Source organism: Schistocerca serialis, chromosome 11, assembly GCF_023864345.2.
Source record: "Schistocerca serialis cubense isolate TAMUIC-IGC-003099 chromosome 11, iqSchSeri2.2, whole genome shotgun sequence".
NCBI classification, from domain to species: Eukaryota; Metazoa; Arthropoda; class Insecta; order Orthoptera; family Acrididae; genus Schistocerca; species Schistocerca serialis.
In genome coordinates, this window is record NC_064648.1 from 125,992,449 (window position 1) to 126,007,768 (window position 15,320).

Here is a 15,320-nt window from a genome sequence, read left to right on the forward strand (position 1 = left end):
TGTTACGCCTGATATGCTACAGAGAGTGTGGAACGAGTTGGAGTATCGGGTTGATATTGCTCGAGTGTCTGGAGGGGGCCATATTGAACATCTCTGAACTTGTTTTTGAGTCAAAAAAACCTTTTTAAATAGTCTTTGTAATGATGTATAACAGAAGGTTATATTATGTTTCTTTCATTAAATACACATTTTTAAAGTTGTGGTATTCTTTTTGAATCACGCTGTATTTCGCAAATGACCAAAGATTTTTGTGGCAGCATAATTCACCCCTTTCTGTACCAAAGTGAGATTTAATCCAGAATAGTGTTGTTCCTATGCACTTCGCTGTTATTTTTGAATTGGGATGGATTATTAATTACAAATTTCAGAAGAGAATATATGTATTGCGAAGGTACTGTGAATATCCCGAGTTCCCTAAATAAATGTCTGCAAAGTGATCTTGGGTGCGATCCAACTATTATTCTGATTACACGCTTTTGTGCAATGAAAGCAGTGAATGAAAATAGGCATAGTAGGCTAATTTAGAGATATGTTTGTCAGTAAATTAGCCTACTATGGTTGAGCTCGGAATAGGTTTAAGATTCTACGGCAGATCTAGGGCAGTACAATCAGTCTACTGAGGAGATTGCTTACAAAACACTCGTGCGGTGCATTCTAGAATTTTGCTCAAGTACATGCAGTAAGACTAAGAGATACAGAACGTATGTGAAGAAGGCAGCACAAATGGTCACATGTTTGACTGACCCATGCGAGTATATCACAGAAATGTTGAAAAAAACGAACTGGTCGCGAGGAAGGCTGCTAACAGAATTTCAGGAACCAGTATTAAGTGAGGAATACAGAAATGTGCTAGAATGTTGTACCTATCACTCCCACAGGGATCGCGAAGGCAAGACTCGACTGGTTAAAGTGCGCAAGCACACACAGAGGCGTTTAAGCAGTAATTCTTCACGTGCTTCATATTTAAATGGAACGGGAAGAATCCCCAATAACGCTACAATCACAAGTAACCTCTACCACGCACTTTGTTACGATCCCCAAGGTGTAGCTCTAAATGTGGATGCACATTTATACTCATGCCCAAATGTAGATTCCAATTTATTCCTCAACTACGCTCCACTTCGTAATAGCTTTACATTTTCACTTATGAATGAAAAGCACAATACTGTGTATAGTCTAGAGAATTAATCTTAAAAAAAGTAATTCTGTACAACATACAAACTATTGTGTTTTCATTTATATTTTGTGTTGTTCCACAAAGAAGTGACGGAAGAATCTGTTAACATTTTCGTAAAGATGCCAACTGTAAATTAAACTAAATGGAGATAACGATATCTTCGTTTAATCACGAGCTATACATCGATGTCTGAAGCGGCTTTTACTTGTAACTTTAATGTTATAGAGGATTTCGTGAAATTATACGTTTCAATGATTGCTCATTCCGTCGGTTCTTGGTAGAATATTTTATACATTATCAATTAAAAATATACTACTATATTTATTATTTTATTGTTAACAATGTCTGTGGTGGTAGATTTTCTATAAATCTTGAAAGTATGAATATGATCACTAATATCTTTAGTTGGAACTAAATAATTTATGGGGATACTTCCAAACTCTGTTGTCAATTTTATACTGTTGTTCTTAGAATTTAGCTGCTTGAGGTATGTTTGAAGTTGTCTAACAGTTGTAATACTTGCCAATTCTTAACTCCCAATAGCCCGTAATCATCGCAATCATAGAGCATTTCATTCAGTGATACATCGCCTAATACACATCCACCTCAAGACCTCAATAAATGGATCACGAACCCATATTTGGGAAAGGTCTCCTTTAATGTGACCAGGAAGTTTAAATCCAGGATTTATGAAACATCATTTTATGTGCAGAGCACTATTGGGCTCTTTTTGCCGAATGGTAAAGACAGAACTTCAGCTTGGGAAAAGAGTGAAATATACAAAATCACTTGTAATTGTGGCAAATTGTATATATGTCAATCTCGCAGAGCAATCTGCACCCGGATGAAGGAAGGCCATAGAAAGCTGTTAGAAAAGAAGACTACTTTTGCAGATCATCTGTTTAAGAAAGGCCATAGCTATATAGTGCAACATGAAGTCTTACATCACGTCCGTAAAGAAAGGAAGATGAACTATTTCGAAATAATGGAAATTAGTAAGCATATGTCCATTTGCCGAAGTTTAGTACTGACAAAGTTACCTAACTTCTAACTGCAGGTGCCACTTGTAATTCAATCCGGAGTGTGTTGTAAATTGTCACTCCTACACATATGCCCCGTCTTTTCTCATATTTCAGTTACTAAATTTCAGCTGTCCTGTTAAAAAATTTACTTTTTGTACTTACAGCTGGTTCACTTACCTGATTAATCTCACTTGTGTGTCTTATCCGTTCGTGATACTGAATCTGTTCAAGACAAGACTATTTTGTTCAGCCACTCACTTGGAACATGTTCAATTTGTGTTCCTCTCAGAGCACTTCATGTAATTTATTGTATAGTTCATTAGCTAATGTGTCATATATTTTTTTAAGTTCAACACCTTTACCCGCATTTTCACTAAATAACTGAGAATCTCTGTAGATACACTACTTTAAAATATCTAATCCTACAAAAGTTTCATAATCACATATATTTATAACAAGTTTGTTTGTGTGGCCATCCTCCGCAGCAAGCATACATACATTTTGTAAATAAAATGGTAGTGCGACTTCCAGACCAGATGTGAGGAAACGCAGTTCAGCAAATAGTAAGTAATTACTTTTTTACATAAAAAACCGCGACGTGAACAGTTTAATAATGTAAAACTAACAAAACTGTATAGTTATAGATCCCATTGATGATGCCTTAGAACAAGAAAAAGGCGAAACGCGTCTGGTATAAATAAATTGTCAGCAGGAAAAGGCAACTTTATTTACAAAACAAGTATATATACTGGCGCAATTAAAGCTGTGAGGACGGGGCGTGAGGCGAAAGGCAAAGGTCCCGAGTTCGAGTCTCGGTCCGGCACACAGTTTTAATCTGCCAGGAAGTTTCAAATATATATATATATATATATATATATATATATATATATATATATATATATATATATATGTATCTTGTGATGGTGGAACAACCAAAAACCGGTTTGTTAGATAAAATAATAAATATTGTACAATATTTCACTAGTGTCGTGTGTGCTCTTATTCATATCAGTTAGTTAGAGAAAGCAAGTGCCCATATGTCTTTCCGTTAAGATTCCCTAGCAATATTTCTCGAGATTTAGCTATAGTCTGAGAAAAGTATGTGCATATTCGTATTTCTTTCCTCCCAACACCTTAAAATACTGATATTGCCAACGTTTAGGGGATGTTGAACAGTGTTGTGCCACCTGTTTCTGATGTGTCGTACAGGTATGTGTTAAGTCGTGAGGGCCGGTCTCGGTGGCCGAGCGGTTCTAGGCGCTTCAGTCCGGAACCGCGCGACTGCTACGGTCGCAGGTTCGAATCCTGAGTCGGGCATGGATGTGTGTGATGTCCTTAGGTCTAAGTAGTTCTAAGTTCTAGGGGACTGATGACCTCAGATGTTAAGTCCCATAGTGCTCAGAGCCATTTGAACCATTTTTAAGTCGTGTGGCACCGAATTGTAGAGCAGGCACACCAGTATATTCCCTTGCATTGTACGACAGCTGAAGCTTGTTCCCTTATATATGCAATGAAAATAATTTATAACTTTAACATAGTGTTTGGTATTTCAAATGAATTCTTATTATTTTTTTCATTACTGGTTGTTAACTTCTAAAAATTAGCTTCCTTCTGTTTCTTTCAGGATGCTCAAAAGCCCACACGGCAAGCAGCGAAAAAGGTATGTACCTTTTTGCATCTTTTGTGAGCATACTTTCGCACAGTAAGCTTATTCCTACTCCAGCAGATAAAACTCATCACGTCGGTCTTAACAAAAAAAAAAAAAAAAAAAAAAAAAAAAAATGGGAGGTTATTTCTCGAATATCACAAGAAATTGTGACGGATTTGTTAATGCTTACTTTATATACAAATGATGTAGTAGATAAAGTTGGAGGCTCCTTTAGATTGTTCACAGACACAGCTCTAGTCTTTAGGGAGGTTCATTCCGTGTACTCAGATGGACAGGCGCGTGAACAATATACGCAGATGCTGAAGTATCTGTTTCAAACCGGTAAACATGACAGTTTTGTGCCTACGAACTACGATTTGCGGACAGCATTGGTTTTCTGTTATCATTTGAAGAGTCGCATCGAATGCTCGTCGAAGCTTTCGGCGAACATGCTCTTGTTTCGCGTGGATCAAAAAATTCAAAAGTGGTGAATTTGACGTGACAAACGACGAGCGCGGGCAATCGCCGAAAAAGTTCCCAAGACAACGAATTGCAGGCATTATTGGATGAAGATGATATACAACAGGAACTCGCGGAACAATTCAATGCGACGCAGAAAGCCGTTTCTCTTCGGTTGAAAGCTATGGGAAAGGTGCAGAAAGTGGTAAAATGGGTTCTACATGAACTGAATGAAAGACAGCAAGCAATTCGAAAGACCATTTATGAGATGCTGCTCGCCAGATACAAAAGAAAGTCGTTTCTCCATAGAATAGTGACAGATGATGAAAAATGATATACACTCCTGGAAATTGAAATAAGAACACCGTGAATTCATTGTCCCAGGAAGGGGAAACTTTATTGACACATTCCTGGGGTCAGATACATCACATGATCACACTGACAGAACCGCAGGCACATAGACACAGGCAACAGAGCATGCTCAATGTCGGCACTAGTACAGTGTATATCCACCTTTCGCAGCAATGCAGGCTGCTATTCTCCCATGGAGACGATCGTAGAGATGCTGGATGTAGTCCTGTGGAACGGCTTGCCATGCCATTTCCACCTGGCGCCTCAGTTGGACCAGCGTTCGTGCTGGACGTGCAGACCGCGTGAGACGACGCTTCATCCAGTCCCAAACATGCTCAATGGGGGACAGATCCGGAGATCTTGCTGGCCAGAGTAGTTGACTTACACCTTCTAGAGCACGTTGGGTGGCACGGGATACATGCGGACGTGCATTGTCCTGTTGGAACAGCAAGTTCCCTTGCCGGTCTAGGAATGGTAGAACGATGGGTTCGATGACGGTTTGGATGTACCGTGCACTATTCAGTGTCCCCTCGACGATCACCAGTGGTGTACGACCAGTGTAGGAGATCGCTCCCCACACCATGATGCCGGGTGTTGGCCCTGTGTGCCTCGGTCGTATGCAGTCCTGATTGTGGCGCTCACCTGCACGGCGCCAAACACGCATACGACCATCATTGGCACCAAGGCAGAAGCGACTCTCATCGCTGAAGACGACACGTCTCCATTCGTCCCTCCATTCACCACTGGAGGCGGGCTGCACGATGTTGGGGCGTGAGCGGAAGACGGCCTAACGGTGTGCGGGACCGTAGCCCAGCTTCATGGAGACGGTTGCGAATGGTCCTCGCCGATACCCCAGGAGCAACAGTGTCCCTAATTTGCTGGGAAGTGGCGGTGCGGTCCCCTACGGCACTGCGTAGGATCCTACGGTCTTGGCGTGCATCCGTGCGTCGCTGCTGTCCGGTCCCAGGTCGACGGGCACGTGCACCTTCCGCCGACCACTGGCGACAACATCGATGTACTGTGGAGACCTCACGCCCCACGTGTTGAGCAATTCGGCGGTACGTCCACCCGGCCTCCCGCATGCCCACTATACGCCCTCGCTCAAAGTCCGTCAACTGCACATACGGTTCACGTCCACGCTGTCGCGGCATGCTACCAGTGTTAAAGACTGCGATGGAGCTCCGTATGCCACGGCAAACTGGCTGACACTGACGGCGGCGGTGCACAAATGCTGCGCAGCTAGCGCCATTCGACGGCCAACACCGCGGTTCCTGGTGTGTCCGCTGTGCCGTGCGTGTGATCATTGCTTGTACAGCCCTCTCGCAGTGTCCGGAGCAAGTATGGTGGGTCTGACACACCTGTGTCAATGTGTTCTTTTTTCCATTTCCAGGAGTGTAGTTTCAGCGATCTGCCCGCAGGCCGGGTCTGTTTGTGTGTGGCTTAATGCGGCGGATTTTCATTATTTACCTGTGGACCCAGGACTGTGGTGCTCCTCAGCTCGCCAAAGACCATGGGTGATTAATTTCGAGAACTGCGACTGTCTCATCGCAAATACACTCATGCTCATAAATTAAGGATAATTGCAGAATGCGGTGTCACACAACGTGGCACTACACAAAACTGGCGCTAATAGCATGGGCACATAGGGAACACACACGACACAGATCTGTAAGTCCACAGTCTTGGTGATAAGTTGAGAAAATCGTCCCGAAACACGTCTGCTACAAAACGCCACTGTTCCCTGCGCATGTTCCCCGACATCAGTATGGGATATGATCACCATGCACACGTACACAGGCTGCACAACGGGTTGGCATACTCTGGATCAAGTGGTCGAGCAGCTGCCGGGGGTATAGCCTCCCATTCTTGCACCAGTGCCTGTCGGAGCTCCTGAAGTGTCCTAGGGATGTGAAGACGTGCAGCGATACATCGACCGAGAGCATCCCAGATGTGCTCGATGGGGTTTAGGTCTGGAGAACAGGCAGGCCACTCCATTTGCCTGATATCTTCTGCTTCAAGGTACTCCTCCACGATGGCAGCTCGATGGGGCCGTGCGTTATCATCCATCAGGAGGAAGATGGGACCCACTGCACCCCTGAAAAGGCGGACATACTGGTGCAAAATGACGTCCCGATACACCTGACCTGTTACAGTTCCTCTGTCAAAGACATGCAATGGTGTACGTGCACCAATCATAATCTCATCCCACACCATCAAACCACGACCTCCATACAGGTCCCTTTCGAGGACATTAAGGGGTTCGTATCTGGTTCCTGGTTCATGCCAGATGAAAACCCGGCAAGAATCACTGTTCAGACTATACCTGGACCCGTCCGTGAACATAACCTGGGACCACTGTTCCTATGACCATGTACTGTTTTCTTGACACCAGGCTTTATGGGCTCTCCTGTGGCCAGGGGTCAGTGTCCGGAGCAAGTATGGTGGGTCTGACACACCGGTGTCAATGTGTTCTTTTTTCCATTTCCAGGAGTGTATTTTGAGAATCATAAACGTCCTAAATCATGGATTAATCCAGGCAAACCATCGACATCCAAGACCAAATCGCTTTGGAAAGAAGACAATGCTCTGTGTTTGGTGGGGTCAAAACGGTATCATCTATTATGAACTGCTAAAACCAGGTGAAACCGTTAACACTGATTGCTACCAGCAACAAATGATCGGTTTAAATCGAGCATTACGTGAAAAACGACCGAAATATGGAAAAAGGCAACACAAAGTCATATTACTCCATGACAACGCCCCACCACACACAGCAAAACGGGCCAGGGAAACGATCGAGATGTTCAGATGGGAAATACTAGGGCATGCGGTTTATTCTCTAGACTTCGCTCCGTCCGATTATCGTCTATTTGCACCACTGGGACACGCTCTCGCTGAACAACGCTTCAATTCGTATTAAAATGAACGAAAATGGCTCGCTGACTGGTTCGCTTCAGAAGAAGATTTTTTTTTTCTGCGTGGCATTCATAGCCTGCCGGAGAGGTGGGACAAATGTATAGACAGCAATGCAGATTATTTTAAATAAAATATTGTTTACCAGTTTCAAACAACACACATGTAATTATTGCAACCAAATTCCGCTTTCATACTTCTACATGTGATAGTTCACATCCGTCTATTTGTTGTTTCCGTTTCTGTGAGATGTCTATGTGGTGTTCTGCCTGCTCTCACTATTCAGCACATTTACTTGCGACGGTAACGTATTCCTACCGCATGACTCATATTCTATAATCAATGTATAGTATGACAAGACTACAGAAAGAGAACACGCATTTCAATGAATGGACGGACACTTCATAAAGTTGTGAAAAACAAATAAATGGCATTAGGAGGGTTTGGAGCCCGGCTGGGCCGCTTCGTAGTCCGACAGGGTGCACAATTAACCTCCACATCCTATCTGATGCGAGTCCCGTGCTGCACAGCAATCTCTCTGATCTTGCTATAGCTTTCCACTGCAAACTTTCCTTTCTACGAAAGAATGTATTACTTCATCAAAGTTCGTCAAACTTTTGCTATATAGAAAATCATATGTCGTCGTCTCATACTGAAACAGCTGTTAATACGAATAGCACCCAAGACTGGTGTGGTTTCTCGAACTGATTACGTTTACTTTGTCACTGTCTGTTAGATAAAACGAAATAGGCCTTTCTAATACTGCAGCGATTGTAACACACGCCAAATAAGCGAGAATGTTTTGGCACAAAAAGTCATTTTTATCTACCTGATTTACGTAAATAACATGACAGAATATAATTCAAGAAGTATCAATATCAGATCTCTAATAGATCTACTACTTGTACGCTAGGAAATAATTTCACATTTCACTCATATGCTCCAGTTTCCCAAGCTTGAGATCGAAAAGTAGTGTTAATACGAAACTGTTATATAAATTTGGCATTGTCATACTCTTCCATATAATTTGTGTCATGTCCCCGTTTCGTCTCTTTCCTTGTTATACCAAACAATCTAATCACCACTAGTTTTGTAAATATTCCTGCCACTGTCAAAACTTATGCCCCGGTTAACTTCACTAACCGGTTCAATTATCCCGCGCTTATTCTCCCGTTAGGCGTTATTATGTACTCGTACAACGTGTTTTCCGCGCTATTCCGAGAATAGAAGTTAAATAGCTGCTAACCGGGAACTGCACAACCGGTCCTTAAGCCGTCGGCACACGGACCGTGCATCCGAACGTTGAGCGTTGAGCGTGCCGAGTTTCTGACGTCATAGCGTGGAATAGTACGTTCGGGAGTCTTTCCTAACGTGCAGAGCAATATCTGGCATGTCAGATATTCTGAGCGTGCGTCTGAGCGTTGACCAATCAGATGGCACAACGCCACCTACGTCACACGCACGCCGTCTGCCTTCAGTACAGAGTTGCGAGGCGCCATATTGGCATTCGTTTCAAGCCTATATGTATATATGCCGTTTCTGAGCACCAGCAAATTGAGAATCACTGAAAAACCCGTTGATAACTGTGTGATTCGTTTCAATAAAATAATGAGAAACATTATATTCGTGGCAAAATAATTATTGTAACTTGGCTATTATGAGAGTAGGCTATTTGAAGGCAGCGACACACTGATTATCCACCCGAAACGTATTGATCTTGGTACAATTTGTTATAATTAAATTTCAGTTAGTAACATATTTACGATTAAGGTTTTCGGCACGTCGTAACATAATATGATAGAATTACGTGTGTGAAGTTCGTATAGCGTAATGAGTAGCGTCCCTGTCATCTGTTGAGATGTTGGTTGGGGCGGTGGTTCACATCTTGACACTGTCATATTTTTTTTTCCTAACATTCGCGTTTTTATTAGGTTCTGATACTTTATTATCAGTCTCATATAAATATATAATATAATATTTGATGTTATGTAAATATAAGTTAAACTTTTTTTGAGGGGTGACTTTGTTCGATTGGCTTAATCTACAGGACAGCTTGCTCTACTTGTATAAAGATATTTCGCTCCTTTTTATTTTACGCTTCGTAATTCACATGTTGCAAAGATTCTGCTAGTGGGTGGAAACAGTGATCAAGTAAGACTGACCTTGGGGTTTTACTAAAATGTGGGAATTATGAAATAATGTTTATCTTATGCGGAGAAGTATTCCAAATTTGTACCGCACTGTTTGTAATAGAACCTTTATAAGCCTGTCTCCTTATTGATTGGACATGGTACCTTCCTTTTCATGAACGATGGAGGAAATGTGGGTTTTAATAGAGTAAACAGTGTGATTTACGAACTAGAAACATCCCTCAACTGCCGCTGGAGTGCGCTGCGATCGCGTATACCACGTTGGGGCCCACGTACCGTATCCACGAGTCGTATCGTTCCTGATCGTGCAGAGCACGTTGGACTTGACACGCTCAACGTTAACGTTCGACAGCACGGTCCGTGTGCCGACGGCTTTAGTAGTGTGGCGATCTGGCGAGAATTTTCCGTCAAAACTTTATTTTGTTGGATACAGCGAGAAGCTAATACTAGGTTCACGCCAAAAGAAATGCACACTATTTTTGTAAAATACAGTTTTCATTCTACATGTGTGAAAATTTTACAGTGTGTTTACAAACTTAGTTCGACCTGTTCCCGTGAGTGGCGCCGTCACAGCATGCCTTCGAGACGGCTGCTACACTTGACGTTCGTCAGAAGCAACGTGCTGTCATAGAATTCCTGTGCTGTGAAAACGAGACAGTGGGAAAGATCCACAAGAGGTTGAAAAAGGTGTACGGAGATGCTGCTGTCGATCGCAGTACAGTTAGTCGGTGGGCGAGCAGGTTAAGTGACAAAAGCGGGCACGGCAATATTGAGGATTGTCCTCGCAGCGGCAGGCCTCGTACTGCACACACTCCAGACAATGTGCAGAGAGTTAACAGATTGGTGACTGCTGACAGACGCATCACAGTGAACGAATTGTCACGCTACGTTGGAATAGGGGAAGGAAGTGTTTGCAGAATACTGAAAGTGTAGGCGTTAAATAAGGTTTGTGTCAGGTGGGTTCCCAGAATGTTTACAGTGGCTCACAAAGAAACAAGAAAAACGGTATGCAGCGAACTTTTGGAACAGTACGAGAATGGTGGAGATGAATTTCTTGGGAGAATTGTGACGTGATGAAACGTGGCTCCATCATTTTTCACCAGAAACGAAGAGGCAATCAATGGAGTGGCATCATGCAGATACACCCAAGAGAAAAAATTCAAAAACACGCCTTCTGCTGGAAAAGTTACGGCTACTGTGGTTTTCGATTCCGAAGGACTCTTGCTTGTGGACATTGTGCCAAGTGGAACCACCATAAATTCTGATGCATATGTGACGACACTGGAGAAACTTCGAGCTCGACTGAGTCGTGTTCGACCACATCGGCAAAAGCAGGATGTTTTGCTGTTGCGCGACAATGCACGGCCACATGTGAGTGAAAAAACCATGGAAGCGATCATAAAACTCAGATGGACAACACTGAAACACCCGCCTTACAGTCCTGACCTGGCTCCCTGTAACTATCATCTCTTCGGGAAACTGAAAGACTCTCTTCGTGGAACAAGGATTGAAGATGATGACTCCCTTGTGCACGCTGCCAAACAGTGGCTCCAGCAGGTTGGTCCAGAACTTTACCGTGCGGGTATACGGGCGCTGGTTCCAAAATGGCGTAAGGCAGTTGAGAGGTATGGAAATTATGTGGAGAAATGAAAATGTTGTTCCAAAAGGATATATCTACACATTGTAAAACTATGAAACATGTAGAATAAAAGATGGATTAAAAAAAATAGTGTGCATTTCTTTTGGAGTGACCATCGTATGTAATCTTTCTTAGCTGTTATTCCTGTTAGTTGTTTGTTTCCGCTCTGATAGTCTCAATGGTTGGATTTCGCTAATAATTATGACAACGCTTATCATTCGCACACCCAGTCAAACATCCTACTTTTGCCGATGTGGTCGAACACGATTCAGTCGAGCTCGAAGTTTCTTCAGTGTCGTCACATATGCATCAGTGATTGGCATTCATCCGATCGGGTTTGGTTGGATCAGCCCCATCCTATTTTGGTTGCGGGAAACTATTTTTTTTAATAAAAAAAATTTCTTGATGCGACGGGGATTCCCCTGGCAGAGACATCATGCACACTACGCACGCATCCAAAAATGAACTTATGACTCGTTCAGATATTAACTTAGAATGTGTTCAAGATGGTTCAAATGGCTCTGAGCACTATGGGACTTAACTTCTGAGGTCATCAGTCCCCCAGAACTTAGAACTACCTAAACCTAACTAACCTAAGACATCACACACATCCATGCCCGAGGCAGAATTCGAACCTGCGACCGTAGCGGTCGCGCGGTTGCAGACTGTAGCGCCTAGAACCGCTCGGCCACCTCGGCCGGCTAGAATGTGTTCCAAAATGTTCAAAATCCAACAGGGATACGTTTGAAAATCATGTGAATAATCGATAGACCAACGTGCGCTGGACGCTAGGCGCTTTGTGAAGCAAAGTTTTTTTCTTCCAGACTATGAACTTGGCGCTGCCTGAAATTACCCCGGTTGGCCGCCCCCCGTCCCCCTAGATCAGTCCCCTGCTTGATGTCCTTTTATCCAATGTGGGAGGACGTCAGTGCCCAATGTCTGCGCATCTATTATGGCCTCCAAGACATCCCAGACGTATCTGTCCCTCTGTTTATCAGTCGGAAGGCCTTATCTGCTTGCTGCATTTAGCAGCGGCGCTGACATGAGAACTACACTCCTGGAAATGGAAAAAAGAACACATTGACACCGGTGTGTCAGACCCACCATACTTGCTCCGGACACTGCGAGAGGGCTGTACAAGCAATGATCACACGCACGGCACAGCGGACACACCAGGAACCGCGGTGTTGGCCGTCGAATGGCGCTAGCTGCGCAGCTTTTGTGCACCGCCGCCGTCAGTGTCAGCCAGTTTGCCGTGGCATACGGAGCTCCATCGCAGTCTTTAACACTGGTAGCATGCCGCGACAGCGTGGACGTGAACCGTATGTGCAGTTGACGGACTTTGAGCGAGGGCGTATAGTGGGCATGCGGGAGGCCGGGTGGACGTACCGCCGAATTGCTCAACACGTGGGGCGTGAGGTCTCCACAGTACATCGATGTTGTCGCCAGTGGTCGGCGGAAGGTGCACGTGCCCGTCGACCTGGGACCGGACAGCAGCGACGCACGGATGCACGCCAAGACCGTAGGATCCTACGCAGTGCCGTAGGGGACCGCACCGCCACTTCCCAGCAAATTAGGGACACTGTTGCTCCTGGGGTATCGGCGAGGACCATTCGCAACCGTCTCCATGAAGCTGGGCTACGGTCCCGCACACCGTTAGGCCGTCTTCCGCTCACGCCCCAACATCGTGCAGCACGCCTCCAGTGGTGTCGCGACAGGCGTGAATGGAGGGACGAATGGAGACGTGTCGTCTTCAGCGAAGAGAGTCGCTTCTGCCTTGGTGCCAATGATGGTCGTATGCGTGTTTGGCGCCGTGCAGGTGAGCGCCACAATCAGGACTGCATACGACCGAGGCACACAGGGCCAACACCCGGCATCATGGTGTGAGGAGCGATCTCCTACACTGGCCGTACACCACTGGTGATCGTCGAGGGGACACTGAATAGTGCACGGTACATCCAAACCGTCATCGAACCCATCGTTCTACCATTCCTAGACCGGCAAGGGAACTTGCTGTTCCAACAGGACAATGCACGTCCGCATCTATCCCGTGCCACCCAACGTGCTCTAGAAGGTGTAAGTCAACTACCCTGGCCAGCAAGATCTCTGGATCTGTCCCCCATTGAGCATGTTTGGGACTGGATGAAGCGTCGTCTCACGCGGTCTGCACGTCCAGCACGAACGCTGGTCCAACTGAGGCGCCAGGTGGAAATGGCATGGCAAGCCGTTCCACAGGACTACATCCAGCATCTCTACGATCGTCTCCATGGGAGAGTAGCAGCCTGCATTGCTGCGAAAGGTGGATATACACTGTACTAGTGCCGACATTGTGCATGCTCTGTTGCCTGTGTCTATGTGCCTGTGGTTCTGTCAGTGTGATCATGTGATGTATCTGACCCCAGGAATGTGTCAATAAAGTTTCCCCTTCCTGGGACAATGAATTCACGGTGTTCTTATTTCAATTTCCAGGAGTGTATGTCTACAAATGAATACCCTGACCTGGGCGCCATGCCTTTCAATTTTCGAGCATTTATCGGATACTTGTGCGAAACATTTCGGAGTCAACATTAACGAGCTTGTAAGAGGTCTATGACTAAGGAATTTATTGCTAGCGCACTCGAGCAGATGTAATTTCGATGGATTGCTCACGCGCTGCCTGCGATATGTAAGCTATAAGAGAATCACAGACCAGAGAGCAGTGCTGTATGCAGTAGGAACTGAGTAGCAGTAGCGAGCAGTCTGGTGTATCGAGTTGGCTGGGCCGGTCGTGAGGGAGCAATGGCGGTGCCTGAGCGATGTAGTATAAGGTAAAAGCAGCCTCGCGCATATGTAGTATTGTTATATCAAGTCCCATGTAAATGTTTTTCAAAAAATCTCTTAATAATAATCTTTCTTATAAAAAATTATTATTTATGTATGTATAACATTCACATTTAGCGTAACCTCCCCACAGTTTATTATTCCGTAACCTCACAATAATAACGTCTCTGTATAATAATCTCTCAATAAAATTGTGGCTCACTTATATAACCTTTCAATAATTAACTGGCTGTGAATCTAAACTGGTAAATTTGGACGTCAGCAGTGCTGCGTCATGGCCCCTGAAAGATCATTCTGAATAAATTGAAAATTCTTACCTCAATAAGGTCGCCGGATAATGCATATATATCTGCTCCTATAAGAAATTTTTCTGGCACAGCCCAGTGCAATGCTGGCCGATAGATTTGTCATGTATAAACAGAAACAACTGATTTTTGTTTACAATAATCGGGATGACCATGCATTGGAGAAATTAGTAAATTCTTTAAATTGAGATGAATGATTGTCAAAAGTTAATTTTTTATAAGAAAAATTATTATTAAGAGGTTTTTTTGAAAAACATTTACATGGGACTTGATATAACAATACTACATATGCGCGAGGCTGCTTTTACCTTATACTACATCGCTCAGGCACCGCCATTGCTCCCTCACGACCGGCCCAGCCAACTCCATACACCAGACTGCTCGCTACTACTACTACCACTAACACACAGGTCAGTCAAGACTGCTCTCTGGTCTGAGATTCTCTTACAGCTTACATATCGCAGGCAGCGCGTGAGTAACCCATCGAAATTACATCTGCTACAGAGCGCTAGCAATAAATTCCTTAGTCATGGACCACTTACAAACTTTATAAGACGGTGATCGGTTTTCGAGGATTCCATACGTGCTCCAACACCTAAGATGTACAATTGCTAACAATATTAACCATGCAACAAAATTACGTGCCCTTTTGCCTATTATCAGTTGTCGGAAACCTAGCCGGCCTTGTGGCCGAGCGGTACTAGGCGCTTCAGTTCGGAACCGCGCTGCTGTTACGGTCGCAGGTTCGAATCCTGCCTCCGGCATGGATGTGTGTGATGTCCTTAGGTTAGTTTGGTTTAAGTAGTTCTAAGTTCTAGGGGACCGATGAACTCATA

At 44.3% G+C, this 15,320-nt stretch overlaps 1 protein-coding gene across 1 annotated transcript in view; it reads left to right on the top strand.

Annotated features, from left to right (window-relative positions):
• The window catches only part of LOC126426916 (skin secretory protein xP2-like), a 242,360-nt gene that overhangs the window by 56,963 nt on the left and 170,077 nt on the right, over nt 1-15,320 (top strand). Inside the window, exon 4 of the mRNA XM_050089020.1 lies at nt 3,824-3,859. Within this exon, the coding sequence (XP_049944977.1) occupies nt 3,824-3,859 (36 nt within the window). The remainder of the gene's footprint in view (nt 1-3,823; nt 3,860-15,320) is intronic.